The sequence below is a fragment of the Mycteria americana genome, chromosome 2, assembly GCF_035582795.1.
Source record: "Mycteria americana isolate JAX WOST 10 ecotype Jacksonville Zoo and Gardens chromosome 2, USCA_MyAme_1.0, whole genome shotgun sequence".
Classification (NCBI taxonomy): domain Eukaryota; kingdom Metazoa; phylum Chordata; class Aves; order Ciconiiformes; family Ciconiidae; genus Mycteria; species Mycteria americana.
In genome coordinates this window covers 145,112,295-145,124,079 of record NC_134366.1, presented here as the reverse complement: position 1 = coordinate 145,124,079, position 11,785 = coordinate 145,112,295, and the positions used below count along the sequence as shown (strand labels likewise).

The 11,785-nt window shown below is 39.1% G+C and overlaps 1 protein-coding gene across 1 annotated transcript in view; it reads right to left on the bottom strand.

Moving 5' to 3' along the window:
* The window catches only part of RALYL (RALY RNA binding protein like), a 406,804-nt gene that overhangs the window by 73,368 nt on the left and 321,651 nt on the right, over nt 1–11,785 (bottom strand). Inside the window, exon 4 of the mRNA XM_075495737.1 lies at nt 7,193–7,268. Within this exon, the coding sequence (XP_075351852.1) occupies nt 7,193–7,268 (76 nt within the window). The remainder of the gene's footprint in view (nt 1–7,192; nt 7,269–11,785) is intronic.

Genomic DNA, 11,785 nt, shown 5'->3' with positions numbered 1-11,785 from the left:
AGTAGCATGTTAAATCACGCATGCTGAATATACATTTCAATTGCATTACATAGAGAAGTGGTTGGGAATGGGAAATGACTGTGGTATCTAATACCACTCCAGGAGTGCTGAACCGTAAGCCTGAAACTTCACAGACCAGCTTGAAAAGAACTTGCCCTTGAGGAAAGCCTTTGCCAGGGCCACCGTGTGCTATAGACAGGCAGTGCTGTGGGAACTCAGCCACCCCTGGGTGGAGACCTGGCTAGCCAAGGCAACGTGGTGACAGATGATTTCACGCAGTATTTCCTGGTCTTGTTAATCTGTCCACTAAATCCATCCTGCTAATTGTCTCACTCCAGGACGTGCCTCAGCTTGATGGAACCCAGGCTAGGCTGCTTCGTGCCCAGCCAGCAATGGGAATACTGGGAGGAGAGGGGCTTGAATAACTCCTTACTGGGCCTTCAAGATGTGACACTGGGGCAAGGACAGTTTTGCTTATTGCAGCCTTATGAGGAAGCTTGGAGTTTGGCAAGGGTGAAAATAACTCACATGGGGATGGTTAGTCTTAGCTAAATAGGCCTCGGAAATGTTTATAGGTCAACTACAATATTAAATTGTGTAGAGCAAAGAGAGTGACTAGAAACCCCGGCAGTGCTGAGTAACTCGCCTTTCCAGTCTACTTCCAAATCCTAGTCCCCTGCTTTCCTACATTATACAAATATTAGTTCACTCCTGGGGGGGTTCATCTTTGATAAACAAACTAGTTTTGTCAGAAAGCAGACTCGGATGTGACCTGAGGCAGTTTCCTCCCAGCTCCCTCCCACTTGTACCAGAATCACTGCACTAATTTCGGCTCCCCATGCCCGCGTGGTCTCCAGCAGGTCCCCCCCAGCACCTCACACAGCGGGGACTGCAGTAGCTGCGCTCATTTTCATGCCACTAAAAATCCCACCATTCTGCTAACCCATAACGCAGTTCTTTTGTTATTTCAAGAGACTCAAAAATAGGTGCCCCCCCCCCAATTCTTCCCAAATCCCCTCATCTTTTCTACTGCTAGAGGCATGCCAGAGAAGACTTTGAGCTGACCCCCATGCCGACAGCCGTACAGAGGGGATGTGGTGAGTCCATCTTGAGGCAAGGCAAGCCACAGGCAGTGTGTGCATGGCCGCTCTGCTCCGCCTGGCCTGGGGCTCGGGCCCACTCCTGGAGCAACTGGGGATGGAGCCATTAGCAACCTCCAGAGTTAAGAAGGATAAAAGCCTCATCCTGTTTTAATAACCCCAGCAAAGACCCTGAAATGGAGAAGCAGCTTTCAGACCATATGTTTAACACCTCATATAACATGGTGGGGGACTGAAATGAACAATAAATAGTTAAAATATTATTTTATGATGTATAGAAACAAAATGCCTGTCCGTCAGAGTATTTGCGGTTTATTCTACTTTGGTATGTTGGGTATAAACTCAGAGGAAAAAAACAGTAAATGGACTTTCATATGCTGACACGGAACTGTTTTAGTGAAATACTGATCAAAACACCACTAAATTAAAAAGACAAAGTGTGATCCTTTATTTTACCACAACAATACTCCCAAAGAGTGCTTTAACACATTTGTGTCAGCACCTTTAATCTTCACCTTGTGTTTCAAAGATATGAAGATTAGCAAGTAAAATTAACTTCTGCTTGAGGCTAGACCCAAATAACAAGATGTAAAATAATTTTAAGATGCAGATTTGTCAGGCATTTGGTTTTCTGCAGAAGTGCTGTGCTAAAAAAGGAAATTCACAACAATTTGGAACCTTCTGGGATTTAAGTCCCCCCCCACACGCTGAACAGCAATGCAAATCAGGAGGAATGCTGCTGGAGCTAACAGTTACGTTAGATTTAAGCTGATTCCTGGGCACTACCCTAAGCATATCTGTAGTTGCTCAATGAGTATGCTTAAAGTTAATAATGCGTTTAGCAGCTTTCTGAAGCAAAGGCTTAATCTTTCTGTTCTCCAAGTATTTTTAAGGCCTAATCCAAAATGGAAATCTTTTTATTATGGTTTGAGTGGCCTTGCAATGACATTGACCCTCTCCCACAGCGCTCTAACTCCATCCCTGCACTCCTAGACAGTGTCTCTATATACTTCCCAGGCCACCTGTTGCTACTTCCACCTTTTTATGACTCTTTTTTATGTTTTAATTTTTTTCAGGAGCTCCTTGTTCATCTGTGCAGGCCACCTGCTACCCTTGCTTGATTTCTTGTTCATCAGGATGAACCATTCTTGAACTTGAAGGAGGTGATCTTTGGAAATGAGCCAGCTCTCCTGGCGTCCTCTTCTCTCTGGGACAGTGTCAGGGACACAGTGACAGGGAATTATTCCAAGCAGTGCAAGTCTGCTCTCCAACAGTCAAGGGTTGTGATCAATGGGATCTTCAGCTGGTAGGAATTAGGGTATTAAATTACATTTAAGAGAGAAGAAGAAGTGGAAGTAAATTCTAGTCCAGCGAATGGCAAAACCTTTTGCTGACTTCTTTAGGTCCATGATGCCTTTTAAATTCTCTGTATCACTTTTAATTGCAGCCTTTTCTTCTGTGAACTGTACCAGGAATGCTAGCATCAAAAAGATGTGAAAAGAAGAAGTGGAATAATAAACTGGAGAACAAAGGAGAGTCTGGATATGTCAATGACTGCATGTATAAGTTGAAGAATAAATGATATACACTTATCTGTCTGTGTTGCATCTAGTTGTTCCTATAGCTGAAAAAAAATGATGTGTCTCACATTTAGGCTCATGCTAAATTTCACATAGGTGAGATTAAATGAGATTATTTCCACACAGATTATAAAACTATAAAGGATAAAAAGAGAATGTAGATCCTGAACTGAGGCATGACCAAGTATTCTTATACCGTTCCAGGCAAAAGTGGATCTAATGACTTGGACACATAAGCAGATTACATGGGTATAGCACATCATAGGACACTGGTTGCTCTGTATTAATTACTTATGTGCATATCCAGCTATAAATGTGATGCAGGATTCTCTTCAGAGATGCAGAGTATTTTGAACAAGTTTGAAGCCTCAAGCACTTCACAATAAATAAAATCATGCAACCCTGTGCAGCACTCCTGTTTGCTTTCCTTAAAATTGTTCTTAAATGTGTCTCAAATATCCAAAAATACTCTTTAAAAATCTGTAACAAAGGAGGCTGAACAAACAATAGTTGTTATCCTTAATACTATGTTGTACACAGTCACTGTTTTTCCATTGGATGTCTACCTTAAGACAGTTTCTTCTAGCCAAGTTTCCTGAACATGCTTATGAAAACATCACATGTGATAAGTGTCAAAGCTTGTTTAAATGACCATATAGCACATCTACTGTTTCCTCTTTATCCACTAAATTGGCTATCTTGTCAGAGAAGGAAATTATATTGCTTCAACATAATTTGCTCCCAATAATTCTACAATGGATTTGTTTTTAACCATCTTATTATCCTCTAGGTGTTGATAAATTGATTGTTTAATAATTTGTTCTAGTACATTTCTGGGAATCAAAGCTGGGCTGACCTGATAATTTTCTAGGTCCTCCTCTTCTTAAAAATAGGTATAATGTCTGCCCATACCCACTGGTTTTCTACCTTATGTGACCTCCATAAGTTTTTGAAAACAATCACTAACAGTCCACACACAGATTCAGCTAGTCCTTTAAACACTCTAGGGTGAATCTCACCACACCATTTCCATTGAATTCACTTACTCAAATACTGGTTAGCCAATTCTTTTATTCCATACACTCTGGTTAAAACTGATTTTCTTAAATAGCTTGTCAACTAACCTCTTTTGCTAAAGCAAAAGAAGCCTTTTCTTTATCATCTGCTGTCTGCTCTCCTTTCCTGCTAAGTAACAGCAGTATAAAAAAGCAGAGGAAGTTACTCTAATGACTGTCTTTTTGTTGCCTTTTATACTGTTATGTGCCTTAGCCTTTCTGATGTCCTGTTAGATGACTCTGCTGTTCTTTTCTTCTGACTTCCAGTCATGGGGTTTTGATTCCACATTTTGTACAATTCCTTTTCACTTTTCAGTTAAAGAAACTTGATGCTGCCATATTATTCCTTTATTCTACTTCTGCTTCAGGAGAATTTACTGTTCTACCTTAAGCACAGTCGTGCAAGATTTTCTGCACTCCTTTTGTCCCTAAAATTTCTTTCCAAGAGATCCTACTTACCAGTTCTCTGAGCTCATTGAAGTCTGTCCTTTCTGAAATTCATTATCCTATTTCTACTGCTCTCAGTCCTCCCTTTTCACAGTGAATATTTTGTGATAACTACCTTTTTAACCAATGCCTCTCTTAGTCAAAATCAAATCTAAAGTAACCACTTCCCTCTTAACTTTCTCCATCTTGTGGGTTGAGCATGGCCAGCAGCAAAGCACCCACACAGTCACTATCTCACTCCCCTACCGTTGTCCCCCGTCAAGATGAAGGAGAGAATAGGAAGAGCAAAAGTGAAAAACCCTCATGCGTGGAGATAAAATCAGTTTAATAAAGGAAGGAAGGAGGGAAAAAACCAAGTGATGCAAAGGCAATTGCTTTCCACCTCCCACAAGCAGCCTAGGCAGTCTCCAAGCAACAGCTACTTTGGAAAGAAAAAACTCCCCAGTTTTTATTTCTGAGCATGATGTTATATGATATAGAATATCCCTTTGGCCAGTTTGGGTCAGCTGCCTAGCTGCATTGCCCACTCCCAGCCTATTCATTGGGAAGGCAGAATAGGAAAAAGAGAAAGCCCTGAGGCTGTGCAAACGCTGTTCAGTAACAGCCAAAACATTGGTGTGTTTTAGTAACAAATCCAAAACACAACACCATATGGGATCCTATGAAGAAAATTAACTCCATCCCAGCCAGACCCAGTACAATGTTTTGAAATACGTAAATGTCCTCAACATTGTCAAGAACTTTATAAGCCATTGATCTCCTCACATATTAATATGCTAACAGATACTGAGATAATGAAAGTTCTCCTTTACCATCAGGTGAAGGCTTCTGTTAGTAGCTCAAAAAAGCTTCTCATAATCTTCTAGAGAAATAGTGTGTACTAGATCCATGAAAGGACACAATCTAAGACCTTTTTTCTCTTTAAAAGTCCCTCAGAACTTTCCACAGGTGTCTCTCTTATCCCTGTCTGTAGAACAAGTATTTATGAGAAATCATTCAGAAGATCAGAGGTGGAAGTCCATATAAATGCCAGAAACCCCAGAAAATCTTCAAAAATCTTTTCAAATACTGACACAGGGACACAGTAGACCATCGCTACCAGTAACACCTACAGACTTTAACAGCTTGCAGTTGAGAGTAATAAGAAAACAGGGGTTCTCTTCTCCAAAAATAATATTCCTATCACTTCAGGTAATGGCAACCATATGATAAAATTTCACATTACTATTATGTAGCACACAGCCTCAGATCTAAAATGCTCCTGCCAGTCTCATTCTGAGATCCCACCCTTGAATTTCCATCTGAAGCTTTCAGACCAGACCAGGCTTGAAAAAGACCTGTTCAAGTGTCTCTGATTTCAGCACTGAGCTGTTGTTCTCAGAGCAAGTCTAGCTGCATTTCTAGCTCTAACTCCTCTCTAACTCCTTTCATGGATCTGGAGCATAAATTCTGTAGTACTTTTATGAGAAGTGAGGTTTATTGAGCAGAAATGCATGTATGCATGTCTGTCTGACAATCCCCCTAACAATCTGGAATGCTTCACTAACCTTAATTGATTTTGAAAAAAAAGGTGGGGGTTTCTTCAGGTTTGTACAAGCAGTAGGAAAAAAGGCACCTGGGAATAGGAGAAAGGCACTATCAGTGGCCTCCTGAACACCTGAGGAAGAAGTCCAGTCTTGTTAGAAGTTGATTCTCACCCTTGACACACAAATCAATGAGAAACCAGTTCTGTTGCTCTGAAATTATTAGTTATTTCACTGAACCCTGTAAATAAAAGTCACAAAAACGAGGCCATAGCTAAGCAATAAAGCATAAGGATTAAAAACTGAAATAGCACTCAATTTAAAAAAAAGAACAAAAAAAAATCATTGATTGTAGTACTAGGAGTGGAGACATTAATAAACACTTCACAAATCACCACACCAGTCTTTTTGTCAGTAGGTCTAGTAAATAACAGATTTATAATTTTATTGTGTACTTAATTATAATTTTGTTAAACATTACACTTTTATATGGGCCTAAAGTGTGCTTCTCTTCTCCTACACTTCCATTTTCACTTCAGAAAAAGGAAAAAGGTGTGAAGAAAAATTAAATTACCAGTGCATAAAAAAAAAAACAACCAACATCTTTTTAATGCAACATGTATTTAAATTCAAAGCTTGAATTCCAGACTCAGCACTTGGGAGGGGTCTTACAGAACCTAACATTCACCAAGCACAACCCCAGTGGCTTTAGCGTCCCTGGAGCAAAACCCGTGCAAGGTGATTGCATTCTGCTACTTCATCCTAAAGGAGTGTCACTGTCAAACAGCTTTTCAAATAGCCTTTTAGTATAGCAAGACTCTATGTGTAATACTTCTTACAGTTTAAAGCTGCTGTCCTTTCCTTTGCATTGTTCTTGCATTGGCAGATAGCATCCATGACGTGAATACTGAGAAGGCAGACGCCAGCTTTTTGGCCTCAGTAAAACAGAAGGTATTTTCACTAAGAAATAAAATTATGGTCCGACTGATTTAGTTTTATCTATTTTTCTCAATGCCTGCATTATCATTTAAATATCCTAAGTATGTTATTTTTTTACAGCAAACAGAAACGCTGGTATTTGTTTCTAACTAAAAGAGGAGCATTATGTGCATATTGTGATCATTGCATCTAAGTACCAGTCAGGAATTTTGTTTCCTGGGCTTACTCCTAGTTGGCATAAGTTAGTTTTTTAAGACAGGCTTCCTATGGACAGTCTTTCTCTCTGGAAGTTAGAACATTTTGATCTGGAGTGAGTCAACAGATACAGGTAGTGTCAGACACTACAATACTGGCTCTTTTACATTCAAAACCTTTAGGTGTGTACAGGAGCTCGATTGTATTTTGTACAAACATCAAAGAGTGAATGGAAAAAAATTCCTTTGCCTTGTTAATGGGCTACACAGTGACATTGGCAGATACATTTCAGGTTACCATAATTTTTCTAATAAAAATTGAATTGTAGTAAGTTAAGATGAAATCTCACTTACCTGTAAAGTGCTGAAAGTGGCCGCTTGTTGCCAGGTTTTGGTCTGTATGGTTTTGGTTCTCCTGCCATGTTGATATCTGAAAGCACATATTTGATATTAGTAAGCCAAACGTCTGGAAGTTACAGTGAGTTTACAAAGGCACCTTCAAGACACTGAAAATGAGTAATAAGCAGTGAAAATTCCTGTCTATTGTGGGGTTCCTGTCTAAAGTGGGGTTCCTGCACTTGGGCCACAACAACCCCATGCAACGCTACAGGCTTGGGGAAGAGTGGCTGGAAAGCTGCCCAGCGGAGAAGGACCTGGGGGTGTTGGTTGACAGCTGCCTGAATATGAGCCAGCAGTGTGCCCAGGTGGCCAAGAAGGCCAACAGCATCCTGGCTTGTATCAGAAATAGCGTGGCCAGCAGGACTAGGGAAGTGATTGTCCCCCTGTACTCGGCACTGGTGAGGCCGCACCTCGAATACTGTGTTCAGTTTTGGGCCCCCCACTACAAGAGAGACATTGAGGTGCTGGAGCATGTCCAGAGAAGGGCAACGAAGCTGGTGAAGGGTCTGGAGCAGAAGTCTTATGAGGAGCAGCTGAGGGAACTGGGGTTGTTTAGCCTGGAGAAAAGGAGGCTGAGGGGAGACCTTATCGCTCTCTACAACTGCCTGAAAGGAGGTTGTAGAGAGGTGGGGGTCGGTCTCTTCTCCCAGGTAACAAGTGACAGGATGAGAGGAAATGGCCTCAAGTTGTGCCAGGGGAGGCTTAGACTGGATATTAGGAAATTTTTCTTCACCGAGAGGGTTATCAAGCATTGGGACAGGCTGCCCAGGGAAGTGGTTGAGTCGCCATCCCTGGAGGTATTTAAAGGACGTTTGGATGAGGTGCTTAGGGACATGGTATAGTGGTGGTCTTGGTAGTGTTAGGTTTACGGTTGGACTTGATGATCTGAAAGGTCTTTTCCAACATATACAATTCTGTTATTCTGTGATTCTGTGAAAATGGACAGCATACCTAAAAAACCTATCTAATTTTTACCACTTCTCAACTGATGTTATAAAACTTTCCTAAAAATTCTCATTGTAATGCATGAGGATTTTAGGCAAGATGTCAGTTATTGGTAACTGACATTTTTTAAACATACATGAGTTTCCAATCAGGAAGCTGAAGCCAATAATGTATTCCTATTACAGAAGGAGACTTGAATGGTAACTTAGATGTAGAGACAAACTATGATCTCAAGTCAAATTCTGCTGTGGAGGGCTATAATGGTTCTGAAGGTTCCCATTTATTATCCAGAGAAATGCACACTGATCTTTAACTGCCACTTTACTATCCACTCAAAAAGAGAGTTTTCAAAAGCAAATGAGAGCATCTATTTCCTACCTCATATACTTTTTTTTTTTTTTTTGGTTCTGAGTACAGAAACACACTGGCTTTAAAAATTGTATGGAGAAAGAGAAAATCTGTTTTTGCACATACTTGTCTTAGGCAGGTACTTATAATTCTCAAGAACACCAGAAATCTTGTGCACACTTTTTAAAAGTTCACTTACATTATGCCTGTCTATTTACCCTTGAAATTTAAAAATATGTGAAGCTTATATAGACATTAGTCATGCTGGTTCTCAAATTACTCTCTTATTTTGAATCATACTCGAAGACATACCAGGAAATACATGTCCACCATTTTGATTGTTTGTAACAGTTACCCATGGAGAAAGAAGCACAGACCCTTCTGTGGAGAAAACCTTGCTTGAGCTTAGGAAGCTGTCTGTATAAACGCAAACCTATATTAAAAAGCTCCCCCCCTCCGATTAGATGTTGCAAAGTCGACATTACAACAAATCACATGGATAAAGTAAAACTTCTGATTAGGAAAATTCCCTGCCATCTGAGTGATGCTGCAGCTAAATGTCTCCTCATTTTCATTAGTATACAAAAGAGTAACATTCAACAAAATCATCAGTTATTTCAGTGTAAAATTGCTGTGACAGAACAACGTATCCCGTTTACCATGGAATCACCTGGTGATCAAGACTTTCAAGGAAACACATGTTCTTGGTAAAGTCTATGTTTGGCCTGAAAATGAGTGTAGTGGAGGGAAAAGAGAAGTAGAAAGCTGAGGTATAGAATGAGGAAGCATCACTGCCCAGCATAATGATGCTAAGAGCCCAGACATTTTTATTTAAGCTATTCTTGACCTCAAAAGCTGCAGTAAAAGCCTGAGACTTACTGACTGGATACTTTTATTTCACACAAAGTGGAAAAAATAATCCATCTGACTTTTTTTAACAGTCAGAAACATGGAAAATGTGCATCCCTCAGATTTTTTGACAGAAAAGATTTTTCCATTGGAAATTTCATGTTTCAAACATTTAAAAGAATTTAAAACATATTTTCCATTTAAATTTGATATTCTGAGCTAAAACAACATTTATTTAAAATTATAAAATGTCCTGAAATGAAAAGTTTTTGTGTAGAACTATTTCATATAAAATATACTTTTTGGTAAAATTTTCTCCATATAAAGAATTTTGGAATTAAATCTGATTGTAGTTCCTTTTGTAGGAGCTGTATTACTCTTAAATCATAGTTTTCCATAAAATATTACATTTCTTGTTTTACTTATCTCTGTGAAGTTGGATGGATATTTGAGACAGTTTTCATACCTCCTTGAAATGCTTTCCTGTCCTTAATTTTAAGCAAGTGCTTTATTAAATATATATTAATCTTTCTCTTCCATGGTTGTTAAAAATTCAGCTATGATTCCTTTATTTAAAGAAATATAAATTCTACTAATGTTGACCCAACAAAGTAAACGTCAAACATTTCTGAAAGCCACTGAGGAATTTTGATAGCTGTGCTGCATTTCCATTGACTCCTGGAAATAACAGAATTGGAATGAAATTTTTATCCTGTGACCTTTACAATAATTAGACCTTTCCACAATATTTTAATATGTCAGCTTTAAGGTCATTGACTGTATTGACTTTCACCATCTCCTACTACAACTAGGTCAGGTTTTAGGAAAAAAAGTAGAATTATAACCTGTTCTTGGGAAATACCTGAGGCTGGAGGATTCATCTTCACATATTTTGCATGCCTCTCATCTGCTTCTCTTTCAGAGCTACAGCCCAGGTTACTATTTTTAGGCATATGAACATTAAAGGACTTTAAAAACTTTTGCACATCCTTCCAGGACAGATCAATGCTATCTTGATGATTATTCTTGTAGACCTACATTTGCAGCTCTACAACACTCACTTTTAAGAAAGACGAGTAGTGTAGAAGCCTAAGGGCTGTTTGTTATGTGTTCCCTTTATTTTAATCAAATACTGTCAGAAAGGTAACGCTGTAAGAAAACACAGCTGTAAAGCTGCTCAGAATCAGTTAAGAGTTCCTCACACTTAAATAAATCTCTAAATGCACTAGCAGAAAACACTGAACTATGTTATACAGACAGTAATAGCCAGAAATTCTCTTTAGCACAGGAAATAGTTCATAGAAAAGCTGTGCACATGGGGTTTTTCTGTTAATATGAAAGTGATTGAATAGCTCTGCAACTCCCCAAGCCCCTTGTAGTAAGTTAAGAATGGATGTAGGAAATGGTTTGAGAAGTTAGAACAGATTTTCACCCCATTATTTTTCAGCACTATCTACTCTAACCTCAATTTTCTAACTAAGATTAGAAGTGAACTTTTCAACATTTCACAGGATAGATTATTTCTAGCCCAACTGGAAATCTTGTGAGATAACTTGTTCTCTTGCTTCATCCATCATTAGTTTCACAGCAGACATTTACGTCTACTAGGTCATAAACTGTGTGTCAAATAAATTTGTTGGCTGCAGCACAGAGATTTACCTGCACTAATGATTCCACCCCAAGGAATGCAGAGAGGTATCACTCCTTATTCTGTAAAATTAGCTACTGCACTTGTACATGAATATGAACCAGACAACTTGACAAAGGACACAGGCATTCACATTGCTTCTATGTGGGAATGGAGCAGCCCAGGGACTCTCACATTATTTTCACTGATCATGTACTATAAATGTTCAGTTAGACATCAACATTAAGATAAATTCAACACTGAAATTCAAAATATTAAGGAATCACTATGAATAGGAAAGTGACTGTGCAGACAACAGCACATTATAATGCAGCAACCTGCTTGCTCTCTGCTTTCAGAATCAAACGAGATTGCTTTCTTTATTAAAATAAATGTATCTTCAGGTCTATCTATTCCTGTTAACACAGCAGAGGTTAGTTAAGGTATGAGATCTAGATTTCACTCAAGGTTGTGTGTCATCAGTAGACTATATCTAATTTCAAACATGATATTTTTACTTCTAATTATACTGAAAATTGCGTAGCAATTAATGAGAAAAAAAAACTTAAAAAGAATATGCAAACCATTTAGAGAGAGCAGTGGTTGTATTCAGTGGCTACATAAACTTGTCTGAAAGAGCAACCCAACACAGCGTGATCTACCTTTCTCTTATCACCATTTCCCACCACTGCCTGCCTACCTCCTCTGGATGGGGTAGTAATGACCAAGGAGACTCTGGTGCATGAACCTCCCATTTTTGGAGAGGCAGTACCAGCTAG